The sequence below is a fragment of the Erpetoichthys calabaricus genome, chromosome 11 (assembly GCF_900747795.2).
Source record: "Erpetoichthys calabaricus chromosome 11, fErpCal1.3, whole genome shotgun sequence".
NCBI classification, from domain to species: Eukaryota; Metazoa; Chordata; class Cladistia; order Polypteriformes; family Polypteridae; genus Erpetoichthys; species Erpetoichthys calabaricus.
Genome location: NC_041404.2, coordinates 63365575 through 63383381, shown reverse-complemented (window position 1 = coordinate 63383381; position 17807 = coordinate 63365575). Strand labels below are relative to the sequence as shown.

Here is a 17807-nt window from a genome sequence, read left to right as displayed (position 1 = left end):
CCTTAAGACCTCTGAGGGTCCATATGATCTGGTCCTGGTGATTTGTGTGATTTCTGCCTATTTAATCATCACAGCTCTTCTCTCTCTTTACAATTTCCAAATCCCTCAGCACCTCCTTAGTAGTCCCTGTTACTGCTCTGAGGTTATCCACTTGCTCACCTGTGAAGACCTCATTGAAATGTGACTTTAGAGGGTCCGCTATTTCACCCTGTGCTGGCTGGGATTGGCTCCAGCAGACCCCCGTGACCCTGTGTTAGGATATAGCGGGTTGGACGATGAGTGGCTGACTGATCCTGATGCTCTTCACCTCCTCCTTCACTGATCTCTCAGGTCGTCTCTCACCTTCTCTTCTTATTCCTCTCCGACTGTCTTTTAGCCTCCCTGACGTCCTTCTTCATGGTTGCCCTCCTCTTCTCCTACGCTCTACGATTCACTTTGAAGTTATTCATCTTAAATGTTTTATTCGTCTGTTTTTTCCTTTGCAGCTTCTTTTTTAACTCTTTATTAACCCACTGCTGAGTTTTCTTTACATTTCCTATTAATTCCAAATGGAGGTCTGTGCCCACCCTGCACTAAATGCTCCACTGCCCTTCACCTCTCTTATCACAGTCCATCCTCCTTAAACTTTGCCACATCTGCTCCAAATTTGCCCCACCAAAGTTCAACGTAACAGTTTTAATAATTTGATTCTTTGCATCTGCGCTCTTAGAAAACACTGAGAACTGCATGACATGATGGTCACGTGACCCTAGTGGTCCAATCACCTCGAGACCCTCAATTCTGTCCTGATTATTATAAAATACTAAAGTCAGACAGGCTTCACTCCGTGTGGGTGGGTTCACATACTGAGTTAACAAAGTGAAGAGAAGTGCCACCTGTGCCCACCTCTGTGGACAGAAATGCTGCCATTGCTTTTCTCTCACTTTGTCAAGCTTGAGAAATGGAGAGAGAATTTTGCATTCTTTCTTTCTTTCTTTCTTTCTTTTCTTTTCTTTTCTTTCTTTCTTTCTTTTCTTTCTTTCTTTCTTTCTTTCCCCGTGCACATTGAAGGGGCCAAACTAGTACTTCAGTCCAATGCCAAGGGGGGAGCCTCATTTTTGTTCCCCAAAAGGCCCGTCGTCAGAGGACCACTTGTTGCTCAGGTCTGTGGTGGGCTCCATGACGGACCCCAGACAGGCAATGCCTGCAGCTTTGTGAAGTGCAAGTGCCACCCGACTTCAACGGGCGCCCACAGCTCACAACCCGACGGGCTCCTCTTGGTCTGCCACGTGGCCTACCAGACATGACAGATTTCTCTTTTGTCCACGTCAGTCCCCGTTTCAAGACCCCAACTTCACTTATTGAGTACTGGACCTGCGAGGAAGCCAAGTGCCATTGCGTGGGACAGTGTGATGCCAGAGCAGCCAGTTAAGCTGGTGCCCTGACGTTATGACTTGGTGACTTTGTGACTGGCTACTCTGGACCCCCCACTGGTGCTGTTGGAGCTCAGGCAGGTGAAGTGACTTGCTCAGGGTCACACAGTGTCACAAAGGGGGGATTTAAACCCAAAGCCTTAAGCACTACGCCACCCTGGCTGCCTTTCATTTTCTTCTGAATTGTTGTCTCATCACACCGCAGCCCTTAAAGTGACAGTGGTGGCGATGAAGTGAACAGTGGCGCCTGTCCCCCTGTCCCTCTGTCCTCCTGTCCTCCCGCACTTTGTCAGATTAAGCGCACCATTGATGTCCTATCAGCAGGCAGGCAGGCGAGCAGGCAGGCGGGCACTCGCTGATTCATCTCCATCAGCACGTGCCCAGCGGCCCCCAGACTTCATTGTGCTGCGACTCCTCTGTGCCTTGCGGGGGTCTCGTCATTGACTCATCTGAAGAGCTGGCGGGCTGCGTGAGCTCCGACCTCGTGTCGCCCTGAAGATCCCCGGCGGGACCAAATAAAAAGCAAGCGACGGGGTGCCAAGGTGACGTATGAGAAAATGGAAAGACTCGGGGGGCTACAAGTACAGGGTGACAATGTGGACAATGGAGAAAGAAGTGAGGAACCTCTGGGAACAGAGACAAGGGGACAAGGAGCAAAGACAGGGACCGGCAAGGGACAAATAGCCAAGGTGACAGAGTGACCTCAGGGGGCGCCGCTGTCCCTGCATCTGCCCTTTCACATGCGTGGCTTCTCTCCGGACCCCCCATATAAGGGGACAAACACAGGGGCACACCCAAAGACGCTTAGCCCAATTCAGGGACAGGAGCCCACCCAGGAGCCCACTCTGCCACCCCCTGTCTGATTTAACAAGTAGACTCTGCACAGACCACAACAGGGCCATCGGACCAGTGAGGTGGCACCCCAGGGCACTGTGCCAGTGTGCCACTGTTGAAATGCATTATAAAAATCACAAAAAGATGTGCCTGCTGGGTAGGGGCACATCGGTAACTGGCATACGCACCATCACACAGCTCCAGGGTTCACTACCCGTTTGCAGTTGGCATGTCCTCTCTGAAGCTCTGTTTTTCCTCTCACATTCCAGAGGTGCCAATTGTGCTCAATTGAGCCAATGCATGAGTGTGCCCTGCAGTGGACTGGCATCCCATCCTGGGTTGGTTCCAGCACCTTCCTGAGAACTGACACCACTACATCAAGAAGAGAGCAGTGAAAATGAAGTGCAGAGAATACCAGCTCAAAGGAGCGGGCACATAGGAGAAATGGGCACTGCCAGGCCAGGCAGGACAGAAGAGTGAGGGTCAGACACAAGAAACAGGAAAGTCGGGTGGAAAAGAAAGTCAGGCAGGAGAGGGAAAGGGCAGAAGTGACACCAAACAAAGAGGGAAGGCGCTATAAAGAAACATAGAAGGCTGGCGAGTGTGCAATCTCTGGAGCAACATGTCAATCAGAGCTCCTTGAAATACAGAGTGGCACACTGTGCCAATTCAGACCAATGGGCACAAGCCTGACATCTTCACCCAGTCCTCTTGTTGCCCAAATTGGTCCTTTGCTGCCATCACACAACTGTAGGCTGGCACTGTGACTCAAGGGCCCAAAAAGGCCACTGTCCTGTATTTTAATGCCATTGTTAGACTATGCTGCCAGTCGATTAAGTGGCTTGGGTGCCAACAATGCCGAACATGTGACTCACTGCAGGATGCCATCTTGGCCTGGGTAAGGCAGAGTGAGTTCAGTCAAAGAAGGTCCAAACAGACCTGAATGAAGGGAGCTGCCCACATGGCATCTCTCCACACCCAGAAAAATGCCAGGACAGCTAGACACATGAAAATGGATGAGCTTAGTATTTACACACACAGAAGAAGAAGAAGAAGAAGGCACAGACCTGAACCCCTGCCCACCTGGTCAGGCACCACGCCCATATTCTGACCTTCTGCCCTGACCCGGCTGCTGAGCCTTCACCCCAACTCTCCTCCCAGTGCCAGAGTTGGCTGCCCACAACACAGAGGCTGGACTCATTCTGGGTGGCCAGGCGTCCCTGCTTAAAGCTGCTGGGGTCACTTAGAGCAGGCATGGCTAACCCCAGAGTGGCCACTCATTGAACTCTGAAGGTGAGGTGAGGGCACAGTTGGCAGAGACAGACAGACAGAGAAGGAGAAGGAGGAGGACTTGGTGAGGTGGGCTTTGGAGGTGAGCCCCCCCATTATGAGGCCTTTGTTTGTGGTGAATCTACTCATGGCGTGCTCCCTTTGATCATCCCTCTTTGTGGAAATCTACCAAAATTAAATGTTGGCATCTTTTCCGGCAGCATGGCCCACATGGCCCCCCTCTCTAAAGCTGTCTGCTGAATTTGAGGCACACAGTGGATCAGGTGGAAGGTGCCGCTCCCCTTAGGTGTTCAATGCCATTTGCACCCGTGGCCAGGATCTGCCATCTCTCATTTGATGGGCAAGCATCTGGGGTGAGTGACGAAATGTCACAAAGAGACGCCATCTTAAGCACTGAGGTCTGCCACAGCAGAAACTGGCAGGCACTGTGCCCCCCCGCCCAAGAGTGACATCAGAAGGGGTCTGTCATCACTTAGAGGTGGTCACTTGAACGGGAGGCTACTTAGGACACCAACACCAGTGCAGCTATGGTAACATTTGTCAAGCGAGCTGGCAGGGCTGACCCTGTGCCCACAATACCCTTTATATAGCGCCACCCACAGGGACACAGGGTCAATACGTCTTTATATAGCGCCACCCACAGGGACATAGGGTCAATACGTCTTTATATAGCGCCACCCACAGGGACACAGGGTCAATACGTCTTTATATATATATCGTCACCCACAGGGACACAGGGGTCAACATGCCTTTATATAGCGCCACCCACAGGGACAAGGGGTCAACACATCTTTATATAGCGCCACCATTAGGACCATTATTAAGCACCTCAGCAGGGACACAGGAGCAATCAGCCTGCACATAGCACCACCAACAGAGGCTCTGGGGACACAGGTGACAGTCACAGATTCTCATCTCCAGTGAGCTGCTGGCACGAGGCGGACCCCCCATCCTGATTACGATGCCAGCGCCCACAGAGGACAGCCAAGTGCACAGGCAGGCAGAGCATCCCCACTCCACACAGAAACATTCAAACCCGGGTGCAAGCACTGAGCTTATTTATAAAGCGCCTTCGAAGTTTTAACTTTTACAAAATGAAACAGCAAACACAGACGGGGGTCTCTAAAGCCAAACTCTCTGTGAGACGCCCACGGCCACCAGCGGGGCACGTCCACCATTCCACAGAGCACATAAGAGCTGACGGAGGGGTCAGCAGGTGACCTGAGAGTGGACCCTGGGCAGCCCATGGGCAGAGCTGAGAGAGGAGCCCCTCGAGCTGCTGACCCCGAGCTCCGAATGATTTGACCACACCGCTCGTCCGCCGGTGGGTCCCTGACATCGATAAAGCAGGAGTGGACACCTGGACAGTTTGCCCATCTACATGGGCACAAGTAAAAGAGCAGAGCAGCACCTGATTGCCCCCCCCCCCCCCCCCTCACACACAGCCACCAAAGAGCCCCAAGACGTGACCAAAATGACAGCTGGCTGGCATTCACGAAGACCGACGGGGAACTGGACACGGAGGGAGGCGGAAGGCGAGCAGACGGGCACTGGCACTGGGCACTGGGCACCGCAAACAGATTCACGCCCCGACCAGGGAACAGATGCGCTTTCATAACCGCCGGCCCCCCGAGTCCAGGCAGACGACGCGAGGCCACGTCACACACGCACACGCACCCCCGCACACCGCGCAGCGGGGCCCCCGAAAGACAAAAACAAAAGAAAAGCAAAAGCCCTCCAAGTGAGACGCGCGTGCGCGACACGTGGAGCGGCGCGGAGAGGGGGCGACGGGGCGCGCGTGCAGGCTCGTGCGCGACGGGTCACGGCCCCCACCCCACCCCGCCCCGCTTACCTTTGCGGAAGCCGCCCTGCTTGGGCTGCATGGAGAAGGTCCCCATCACGATCCCCATGGCGGCCGGGGGGCGCTGGCTCCGTCTGTCGTTGTTCTCTCGGCGGCGGCTCGACGTCTGCACTGCGAAAAGGGTCTCGGCGAGACAGCGAGAGAGAGAGAGAGGGAGGCGGGGACTCGGTGCACTTCCAAACCGGTGCCGCTCACGCGGAGCTGACAGGCGGCCCCTACCGCGGCGGGTGACCAGGGCGGTCAGCGGGCGACACGGGCGGTGACAGAGGGACGGCTCCTGAGCAGGGCGGCCACCACTGGCCACTCAGCTGGACGGGAGGAGCGCCACGGCAGGCTGCAGGATCGGGGGGCACGAGGACCGCGGGAGGGGGGGCTAGTCAACTGATAATTGTGACAGGCGCTGAGGGGACAGGTGACCACAGTGCCAGATTGTGATCGTTGAAGCCACAACAGGGAGGGAGGGAGGGAGCATCTGAGCGACAGGAAGATCAATTGTGGGGGCTCAGCACGGGGGCCACACTCCGCTGAAGTGACAGACACCGAGCTCAGGGCACACGGGATGACACCGTTTGAGCAGGGCGGCCACATCGCCACTGGGAGACGAGCGTAACATTTCAGGTAGCGCTCCCACCATCACGCAACTGGCATGGCAAAGAGCAGAGTGACAGAGCCCACCCGATCAGAGCTGGACTGTCGCTGAGGATGATGGGAGACGAGGCTCATCTGTAACACTCAGGTCACCGTGACTGTCACGGACCTCAGCGGAGCAGGTCATGGGTGACCACAGTGCAAGGGGGGATGAGGGGGAACTCAAGCAGACGACATGAGGACCACGGGAGGAGGTCTACACAGGATCAGACAACAGATTGTGACAAGTGACAGACACTGAGGTGACTGCAGTGCAACAGGGAAGTTCTCCCGATTAGGGAAGCCACAACAGGGAATGACAGGAGGACCAAATGATCTGAGACCTGCTCCCGCGACAGTCACTGAGCTCAGCGGAGCAGGACACAGGTGACATCAGTGAAAATGGGAAAATGTGGCATCAGGGAGAATTCAATTTAAGGACATGAGGACCACAGGAGGGCATGACAGTGACAGACAGTGGGCTCAGTGGGTCAAGAGCAGGGTGGCCACCACCTTTCAGATGTTCCATAATATCAAGAGGGCATCAGGACAGAGCTGCCCCCTGTCTCAGGCACATCATGCAGATGGGCCTCACTTGATCAGGACCACCTGAGATGAGGGCCACCAGGCCAGTTCTGACTCATCAGATGCATAGGTGTAGAGGTGGCCTTCTCGTGATTCCCTGCTACATGTCACCTGTCTGGTGTCACACTGTGCAGTCACCTGGTGGTGTCTGTGCAGACCGCCCACTCTGTCCCGGTGCAGTGGCCTCGTACTTTTCAGTTCAGGAATCTTTCAAGCCACATGGACTAAAGTGGTACGAGGCCAGCTAGACCGCCATTAGTGTCCATCTTGTGAGGGTGCCTTCATTATTGCACACCGCTGAAAAGTGGCACACTTGGACTGCCCTTCCGTTTTAAAATGGAAGTCAAGTTCAGGTTCAGGTTCTCAGCTTTAATTGCCCATCCATCCACTTCCTAATCCCTAAGGTTGTGGGCAGTGACAGTCAATCCCAGCATGCAGTGGGCACATGCCAGGATACCAGTGCAGAGAGGGCAGCACATACACACTGACCCTCACAAGGTGCCAGCTTGGAGTCACCAATCAGATGATGAATGTGGGAGGACATGCAATGTGCACACAGACCAAGAGCACCCCCTGGAGACACCACTGAGATGACACACATGCCGTTCTGTTATTGATGCCCCGGGTAGCTGAGCTCACCAGCCTGATGGACTCGGTGGTCTTCTTGCATTTGTTAAACTTTAGATGCCCCCCCCCCCCCCCCCATTATGTTCTCATTGGTCTACCAGTTGAACTCCAGCTTTTTCAATAGAGCGGATGTGCAGAGAGGAGCTCTGAGGGCACCTCCAGGGTGAGACCACCAGACCCTGGCGTTATGCACTGCACCGCTAGGCCATCCGACTCCTGTCACATCAGACTTCCAGGTGCCCGCTGCTTCAGGTGACGTTCCGGCTCTGCGTCATTCAGGTCGCCTGCCTTGGACTTTGCTGGCTGTCCTCATTGGGCGTTTGGGGTTTTGGTGTCCCTCTGTCCTTGGCCCCTCGAATCCCCCCAGAGGTTCTCACACCTCAGCTTCACAGGAGTGGGGGTCTATTTTAGAATCTTGCTGTGCGACGATCAACGCCATTGACTTTTGTTGTAGTAGAAGTCGAGCTCTTTGGGTGACACGCTGCCTGTCACCGTTAAGTCGGGGGTCCCCTGTCCTCTCACGGCCGTAGATCTCGGTGACATTTTAAGTATGTCCCCATCGGGCAAGGAGCACACAGAAAGGGTCAAAGGGTGGACAAGGAGCACAAAAGCACGAGTGGACGGAGGAGGACTGCGGTCCAGAGCACAGTGTGGTGGGGGGGCTTTTTGTTTAAGTCGCTGTCTTTTATTATTCCTCGCAAATCATCGTTTGGGTCTGTTTGGTGGTTGGTACGCGCAGGTATTAATTCCCGAGGGGAAGTTCTGTTTCCGCATAAAATGTATTATTATTATTATTATTATTATTATTATTATTATTATTATTATTATTATTCTATAGCGTCTTATCACCACCGCAAAGCTCTTTAATGACTGGCATCCAAAGGTACGAGATGAGCCCCCGCGCGCGCGCCTCTCTGCACCAAAGCCCCTCGCCAGGGGGCGGTAGAGCTCGGCGTGTGTGCTCAGTCGCCACCGGACAGCGAAACAAAGCGCCCACGCCGCATGTACAGGCGCATCCACAAATGCCAGGAGGAGATGCGGGGGCAACGAGCCATTGTGTAAGAAAGCGGGCCGCGGAGGCGCCGTCACGTTTCCCTTCTTGTTCGGATTCAGCCGCTCCCGCGTTACCGTGCCGCGCGCCCCGCGGTCGGGCGTTCTCTGTCGCTTAGCAACACCTGGCAGGCACGTGACCTCACTTGCTAATCCCGTGGCACTGGGATGTGGTCGTGTCACTGTGTGTCGCTCGTGGTGGTCTCACGGTGCCAGCTCGTCGTTCCTTCTCCGTTTGTCTCAGCCACTAACGTCTATTGAAATTCACATTTAAAATTTGCCAAAGCGCACGGGCGGTCGACTGAGGGCTTTAATGGTGGTCATCGGAGGGGCTTTAATAGCAAAACAGGACAACGAAGCGGTGAATGGGGATGAGCCTGAGAAGAATAGAAACACCGCCACCTCGTGTTCAGCAGCACAACTGCAGCTTAATATATAAGACGTGGACAGACTGCCGATTGATGCTCCACAACCTCCCCGCTTCCCACTCCATTTCCGTGCCCCTCACACGTCACAAGGTGCTCATTTCAACAAAGAACGCTTAAGAGGTCCGCCATGGCACACAGCGTGTGTACCCCAGTTGGACTCCGCGCGCGCTGCACCAAACCAAATGCTCTGAGACCCCCTTCGTTCAGTTATCTAGCGGTAACCCACCCAGAACGGGGCGCCAGTCCGTCGCGCACAAGCCACACACACACACACTGGGCGAAAGTTGGTTTGCCAGTTAATGTATGCGAGCTGCAGGCGGAGGTCAATCCACGGAGGCCCCGAGAGAGCCTGCAGCCTCCACCAAGGCTCGAGAAGCGCGTACGTGCAGGTCACGTGCCCAAAGCGACCCCGCCCACCCCGTTGTGGGCTCCTTTTCTCAGTAGAGGTAGCAGCTCAATACGCGGCGTGCGCCTCTCGTGCCGGGATGTTGTGCTCGGTGCCCTGCCCGGGATACGCGGGTTAACAAAATCGATGGATGGATGAATGGACTTCGCAATATTGGAAGGGTTTGCGTTGACCGATCGGGCAGGCAGGCAGACAGGCAGGCTGACTTGAATTGTGAAGTGCCAAGTGTGAGAGAAGGGGGAAAGGTGAGAAGAGACCCCCAAGAAGCAGAGCCCACACTCCTCAAAAGTGACGTTGAACCCGCTAGGCTTTATAACGGTGGAAGTTCGCGAAGGGTTTTACTTTAAAACACGGGGCCGCAGTGACCATCTTGCAGTTCTGTCTCGAACCCCGGGCTGCCTCGCTATGGAGTTCTCGCGTGAGCGTGACTTCAATCCACGTAACAAACTCACACAGTTAAGTCAATCTGTGGCTGCGACTTGTTTGGTTTGCTGTGACAGTGGGTGTCCTCCGATGCGCTGGCATCCCAATGCAGAGATTGCTGGCCATGACTGGACTATTATTATTATTATTATTATTATTATTATTATTATTATTAAGATCCATGGCAACTTGCATCATGTCTTTTGTCTTCTATTCGGAGCACAGGCAGGTGAAGTGACGTGCTCAGGGTCACACAGTGACAGCAGCAGCATTTGAACCCCCAACCTCGGGGTCTGAAGTCTTATCCGGCACGCCACTCCGCTTAAACGGGCGCCAGTTTATGAAGGAATGGCAGGCCAGCACATGCTGCACCCTAGCGCCACCTACAGGACGACACCGCCGTCCTCTGCAAACGACTGACATCGGATTGGGTATCAGGGAGGCGTCAAGATTAGGGGGACCGGGTGACATTTGAGGGTCATCCTGACTGCTGTAAGCACAAACAAGGATGGGGGACACTCAGAAAAACAGAGATGCCCACAAAGAGCCCATAATGTGACTAAAAAAAATAAGAATAAAAATCGAAGTCTCACCGCAGGAGATAACGGACCGAGCACCGGAAACAACGCGCCCATTTCAGGCTTTTACTTTTGTTTCTTATTTTGTTATCCCGACGGCTCGGGGCGGCTCCATTACTGGACCCCATCTTTAAAACTGTAAAGACCCTCCGATTAAAGCGCCCGGCACTTTCTACTGGACTAATGGCGCCGCTCATTGCATTTCTGTTAACAGCGCCCCCCACTGGATGCCTCTCTGCTGCCATCACACAATACAATACAATACCGTTTATGTTTTTAGAGCCCAAAATCACACAAGAAGTGACACAATGGGCTTTAACAGACCCTCCCTCTTGACAGCGACCCCCCCCCCAGCCTCGACTCTTTAAGAAGACAACGAAAAACTCCTAAAAAAAAACCTGTAGGGAAAAAATGGAAGAAACTTTGGGAAAGGCAGTTGAGAGAGAGACCCCTTACCAGGTAGGGGGTGCAGTGGGTGTCAAAAAGAAAATGGGGGGTCAATACAATACAATACACAGAGCAGAAAAAATCCTCACATGGTGTCAGACGAGACAGGCAGGGACTACCAGTGTTGAACAGAGCTCAGGAGTGCCATCCGTGTGGTACCCACAGAGTGCCAGTCCATCACAGGGCACACTCACTGACACGGGGAGAGAGTAGCGCCACCAGGTGATTTAACCTACATGTCAGCAGGTTGTCAAAGAAGACGAGAACATGCCAGCTCTGATCAGACAGTGCGTGGCCAGGCTGCTGAGGAAGAGTGGCACACTCTGCACCAATGATTGTGCCACATTCAGTTCTCAGTCACATAGGTGGACACTCCAGGCGTCAGGTGGATGCCTATTTTTAAGGGCACCTGCCTCTGCTGTCATCAGAAATGTTCATCTGAAAAGAGAGAAACGTGATGGGCAGCATGTGGACTGGCACTACCAGCTGGCCTGACAGACTGCCTGATGGAGGGGAGTAACATCAATGAGCTGCCATGCTGAAGATGACACAATGCCCTCAGTGGAACCTCATGGCTGCAAACCAATCAGGATGAAGGAGCCACCTTGGACTTGGCCACCCTGTGTCAGGTTAAGCAGATTCACAAAAGAACTGAACGTCAGAGACCAACGGGAGATTCCAGGAGACCCCCAGCTGCTATTAGGCACCTGTTTGTGGGGGGCACCGGTCCAATCTGTTGCACACTCAGTTGGAGTTCACGGTGGGTCCAAGCTGCACATCTTTGGGATGTTGAAAGATAAATGGAGAACCCAAGAAAGGTGAACACGCTGACACGGGGAGAACATGCAGACTCCACATGAAGAGCAGTGCCAGTCAGTGTGCCACAATCACCCCAGTGAGTGGCCAGGTGCCCCTTTGAGGATGTGAGAGTAAACAAACAAACAAAAAAAAAAACCCACAAGGGCCTGAGGCATCAACACCAACCACTGGGCCAGCATGGTGCCCTGCGCCACATGCACAAAATAATCTTTCATCGCATTTAGGACACAGCATGCCATTACACTGAGGGGCATTGTGACAGGGTGATCTTTGTAAAATCAGGCATGTGGAACAGCGTGAAAGGCGCCATATAAAACCAAAGCTGGTCCTATTTAAGTGGTGTGCAGTCCTGGTCTCCATATTGGAAAAAAAAGACACCACAGCACTGGAGAAGGGAGAGCAGGGGGGCCGAGTCAGGACCACCGAGAGCAACTGGGGGGGGGGGGGGGCAGACATGAATGAAGATGAGGAGGCCGCAGGACTGAAGTGGTCTGTTAGGTCACATGGCGCCCCCTTACAAGTCAAAGGTGCTTGTGCTTAATGTGGGCAACGCACTGGTGACATCTCCATAGCAGCACCAGAGCAGGTCCAGAGAAGATCAGCACGGCTGATTGAAGAACATGGAGGACAGGCGGGATGGAAACACCAATGAGAAGTGACCTGCGTAAGGGGGTGTCAGAGGGGGGAGAAATTTAGGAATGGAGCCGAAAGAACACGGGGGGCACAGGTGGAGACTTGCTTGTGGTGATTTCACACACTCGTTAGGAAGTGCTGTGGACACATGGGACATATGACCATGCAGAGCAGTGGACCCCAAAACTCAACTCAGTCTCATTTTGGACAGATTGAATGAACGGGATTGGTGGGCTTGTTGGTGGGCTTGTTGGGCTGAATGGCCACCTCTTGTCAGAATTCTGAAGATGGGGGCCCTCTGTCTGTGTTTGGCCCCCATTTGTATGTGGACCGTCAGAGCTCAGCTGGAGTGAATGTCCCCTCAATTGTCACCGTACCCTCTACTTGGACGTTCATCTCATGGCTGGTGTGACCTGGGCTGTAAACTGTGAGTCCCCTCATGAAGACTGCAAGTCAAGTGGGCCACTCGGTCCCCCAGGCTCAGTGGTGGACCCCCCCCCCACCTAAACATGCTAACACTTGGCCTGTGAATTTGTTTCAGGAGGGTCTCAGCATGTCCAGCTCCAGTGCATATGGACGGTTGCTCCCCAGGTGGTGTCCACTCCAATAAGCCCCCCTGTCCGGGCCGGTCAGCCTCCCTCTGGCCTCGGTTCCCCTGCTCTGTGTTTCCAAGCAGCTGCCTGAAGTGCCCCTTGGGATTTTGACCTATGGTGACTCAATGGCATCTTGAGATGGCACTGAGACCCACAGGCTGTGTGAGGCGTCAGAGTAAAATGATGTCACCGTCATGATTGTGGGGTCAGTTGAACAAGATGTGACAAAAATGCAAGTCTGTGGCCACAAAGCAATACACCCAGGACCACCTTAGGCCCTCCAAACACCCTCAGATGGGATTACATGGCCTAAGGTATGCCAAGAAAACACTGAGACCCCATCACATGACCGGCGCCAGCCCTCAGCCATCCAGTTCTCGTCACTTTGCCCACCACAGCCTCATTTTCATGGTCTTCATCTCCTTCACAGCCCAGCCTCTTGTGTGGTCGGAGATGCCCATGTGGCCATCACTCTTAAGTTTGGGATTTGTGGCCTTTCTGTCACTTGACCGAGTCTGGCCACTCTCCACCAGTGGTCACTTAAAGCTTTTTGGTTTATCACCTCATTTTTGAAAATCCCCCCAGTCAGACCATCACTCAAGCTGCTGTGGTCACATCTGGAGCCTCGTGATTGGCTGTTTGCATTAACAGGGGGGCAGGCAAACAGAGCAGACAGAAGGTGGAGACAAGACAACATGGAGAGATATGGCGCTCCAAGGTGGTCTGATCTTTGGGGTCCACCATCTCATTAAAAATGTCACCAGGGACTTCAGAGTGCTTTAGTCCTATGGTGTCACCCATAGGTGTCCTTGGACGTCACAATCAGAATGAAGCCATCTGTAAGTGGCAGTGCAGTGCCCCCTAGTGGCTAAGGCATTGGACTACAGCAAAGGGCACAACTAGGCAGGAAGGGTACCCTGATGTTAAGCAAAAAAAAACAAACTTGGGCAGTGGAATGAATCACCAAGCCATAAAGGACCCTGAAAATCAGCTGATGTCCCCAGTCCTTCAGAAGGTGGCAGTCAATTCCTGCATGTCATTAATGGACCCCTACTGGTTATGAATGACATGTCACCTGCACTGCAAGTCAGAGTTGGGCACCAGAGGCCGCTCAGGACCTGTGTCTCCATGGCTCTCACACTCGCCCCATGGCCCTGGATGTTTGTCCTCAAGTCACCCAGAAGTGGCCCCCGCCTGGCAGTGTAAAGCCGCCCCACTCCTGGAGCTGGCAGTGAAGTCAAAGGCACAGGGTCGACTGGCAGGAGGGAGAGAGATGCCAGTTCAAGAAGGGAAAGTGGGCTGGATGCCCCACCACATGGCAGGGATGCAGGTCCTGTTAGCACAGAGCTCAGAGCCCATGAAGTTCATCTGTTTGGCACTTTGTGCCCCACCACCCCCTTCTCTCGTCCCTCTCTGCTCTTTTTTGTTTTTATTTTACAATCCATTGTCCTTCTTTTGTGCCCCTTTGGCTGCCTTGGCATTGTCAGGTTCAAGAGTGCCCCCTACCATTCTCAGCATTGTCACTAAAGAGATGGTGATGATTCGCAGGCCTAACACATCAGTCATTTCGAGACATTTTTGGGACACTTGTCATTCCTACTGTCATTTTATTGTCTCCTTCCTGGGCACAGCTAGAGTGGGCGAGTGCCACCTGTTGTGTGGCACTGTTCATGTCACCAGCCCACCATGCGTGGCCAGACCCCACTTGCAGCATGTAAAAGGAGTGCTGAGGGCACAATGGACCTTGTGGAGTACGGCCAGCAGGGGGCGCACTGCTCCGATTGTCTTGGGTGGTCCTAGAACCTGCTCTAGATTATTATGTCTTACTTGGGTTTGTCCAAGCTGACTTGCCACATACAACTGTCTCCATTTCTATTGTCATACTGACTGGAGCTCAGGCAGGTGACGTGACTCGCTCCGAGTCACATGGTGTCAGTAGTGGGATCTGAGCCCAAACCTCAGGGCTTGCAGTCCACCACAGTAGCCCAAGGAGGGAGACTCACGCTGAGACCACCTGGAGTTCAACGGTAAATGCCGAGGTGCCTCCCAGCGCTCCTTGTCTGGTCGATATCGTCTTGAACCGCTTTGGGTGGGCCGCTGGTGGTCTCGAGCTGTACGTGTAGGTGAAGTCCGACCTCTGTTTGTCGCTCGTCCATCAGCAGTCAGTGATTTGGTCACAACTGTCCACAGATGGGACCCCTCGACTGGCCTCTGGGGGCTTCACAACGAGCGCCCGGATGTTCAGCTGGGAGGGTTAATTATTAATTTAACGGGACTCCGTGTGGGCACCAAAAGTGAAGAATCAGCGCAACGGCCGCTCTGCGCATCTTTAACGATCGGGAGATCAGCAAAAAAAAAAGAAAAGAAAGAAAGAAAGAATTAAAAGTGAATGAGCGAGTCACGTGCTGACGCATCGGCGGGCCACAAGAGCGGGGGGGGGGGGGGGGGGGGGGGGGCGACCTGCGGACACAACCGGAACACCAAAATGAGGAAATGAAATATGAGGCTGGGAATGGTGGGACAACAGGAGAAGAGGAAGGTTCAGAGTGGACTGGTGGAACCTCAGAGGGGGCGGGCACGGACACAAGTGATGGTGAAAGGCGCTATACAAAAATAAACTGAGCAAAATGAACAGCGAGACAGCAAAGTGAAGGACATCAGGCGACTGGCATCAGAATGGAGTGCCCAAAGATGAGAGGCGAAGGCGAAGGGTCTGAGAGTGCGATAAGAACACGTTAGAAAGCAAAAAAATAAAATAAAATCCGTAAAAATACAAAACAGAAAAACACAATCGCGGTTCAAATATTGAAATGAAACGCGCGATATTTGCATAAAGTTGGCATATTTGCATAAGGGAACGCCCCCCTCGCGGCGAAGCTGTGAAGTTTTTCTTCTGACCGCCAAACCTCCGCGCTGTGAGAAAGAAAACGGGAACGCCGGGCGGCCAAATCATCAAATGGCAAGACGGGCATACTGTGACCATCGGAGGGCACGACAATCAGGACAGTCAGTGACGAGACCACCAGAGCAAAGGGCACCTGTGGGCTTAGTATAGGAAATGATGGCAGAAAATACCAGAAATGAAATGGAAAATATAAAAGAAATTCCTGCTTCGCTCACTAAAAAATAATCAATACCGCTTGTGATTTCTGAATTGAGAAGAAAGAAAGAAAGAAAGAAAGAAAGAAAGAAAGAAAGAAAGAAAGACTGCAGAGCATCGATGCGCGAGGCGCTATAACAGGTGCGTATAAAAGGCGCTACAGTATATCGAACTGGCAGAAATGAAGACACACACACACACACACACACGCAGCGCCTTTCTTAATTCACGTCATACAAGGCGGGTGAATACATTTAAGTAAATCCAAAAACAGTTTATAGCGCCTTTCGTAATCGTCATTAACTTGTGTATCCTGTGGTTTTTACGGTCAAATAAAAGACGTTATAATGATGCCCATCAAATCCTCTTCTTAGATCAATGAAGGGCGCAATCCAATTAAACGCGGGGGTCCACACAAGCATTGGACTCCAGGACTGACCCTGAGATCCGCTGCCCAAGGGGCACATAAAGACCTGGCCCCTGTGCTGTCAGTTGGCACGGACCCCTCTCAGGTGAAGCCTACAAGAAGGCTTGCCAGGTGTCGTGCCCACCTCGCAGGAATGGCGCTGGGCAGCAGAGGCACGGGGGTGAACACCCATGAAGCCTGTTCGTGTGGTCAGCTTGCGGCCATTCTCCCAAATGGGCCTCGGTTATATAGTGCCTTTCATTGTGAGACCTGCTCGCATGCAGTGAGCGCCCCTCTCCTCCCATCATCCCCCACCACTCCTTGTTCACATGTTCCAGCTAAGTCGCCGGTGCCCCCTGTGCCCACTCCGCTAATTGCGTTGCCCCCGCCGACGACCGCCTCGCCTTATCGCGCGCAGCAGCCTCTCTGAGTCGCCTCTGTGGTCACACTGGGGCCAGAACGAGAAGAGCAGACGAACGAGTGTGAGGGGGGCTGCCGTGACGAAGCCCCCCCCATCCCCCCCCCCACGGATTCAATTAGCAGGCTTGAGCGGGTTAGAAGGTAAAGGGGGAGGCTTAGCATCTTGGGAGGATGGCAAGGCTGGAGAGCAGAGCCAATGAGGGGACCCGAGGAGCAAAGATCAGCTCCTGGCTGGCCACAAAAGACGCGGGCACCCCGACTGGCACATATTAGTGGCGTGCCCAGTCCGAGTGTTTCTATGCTAGCTGCCTCCCGGTGCGAATGTCGGGCGCTCGCGGACGGGCACACTCAGTTCTCTATGCGGCGTGTAGCTCAATTCTCACGAGCCCCCAAATGCCATCCCGCAGCCAGCTGTCACCACAGGAAAACTTTGCAAAGCCCAACGTCGACCGCCTGCTGGACTTAAACTGGCACCGTGGCACCGAGAAGCAGCGGGTCTTACCTTTGTTGAGGGTTCCGGTGACCAATCGATGGACGGAGCGCGCGAACATCACCACCCCCAGCTTGCAGCGTCTCGTGCACCCGCTCATCCTGCCCGGGACGGGAACTGAAGCCCCCCGCGTCCGCCGACCTGCTCTGCCCGGCCAGGAGTGGACTTGGAAGAAGCTGAAGAAGTAGAAGAACAAACTCCTAGAGCGGGGTCTCCTCAATGCGCGTGTCCGGCGGAAGACACCAAACTTCGGAGGTCCAGTCCATCTGTCCGCGTGCCCGGATTGGCCCAGGGCAGGACAGGAGACGCCGTCCCGCTGACCGTCAGCTCCGCTCGCTCTCCTCCCGCCAGCCGCCAGCCTCCCACCTGACGTGTCAGCCCCGCCCCCTGGCACACACGTGCCCGCTGAACGAGGAAACGAGCGAATCCCGAGCCGGCCCGGGTGAGGGGAGGGAGTTGTGGGGGGGCTGCGGTGCTATCGGCTGTCGGCGCCTGCGTCCTCCTCGACACCGGGAGAGCTCCGAAAGCCACGCAGAGCCCGAAGGGGAGTTGAGGGGCACGCCGAGGGGCGGCCATGCGCTATACGACTGTCTGTGCCGGTAGACTGGAAGCAGCGGGAAGGCGCTATACGAGCAGCTGCAGTTCACCCGTGGAGCGGATATGTGACACCACGCGGGAAAAATCAATCAATCAATAAACAAACAAATCAATCAGCCAATCAATAAACAAACAAATCAATTCATCAATAAACACAAGTGCGCCTTTGGCACCCCTCCGA

General features: G+C 53.9%; 1 protein-coding gene across 1 annotated transcript in view; it reads right to left on the bottom strand.

Annotated features, from left to right (window-relative positions):
• LOC114660482 (Kv channel-interacting protein 1-like) overlaps positions 1–17407 on the bottom strand; it is a 62146-nt gene extending 44739 nt beyond the window's left edge. The window contains exon 1 of the mRNA XM_051933961.1: positions 17042–17407. Coding sequence (XP_051789921.1) covers positions 17042–17129 — 88 coding nt within the window. The 5' untranslated portion in view covers positions 17130–17407. The remainder of the gene's footprint in view (positions 1–17041) is intronic.
• Between the last annotated feature and the right edge of the window lie 400 nt (positions 17408–17807).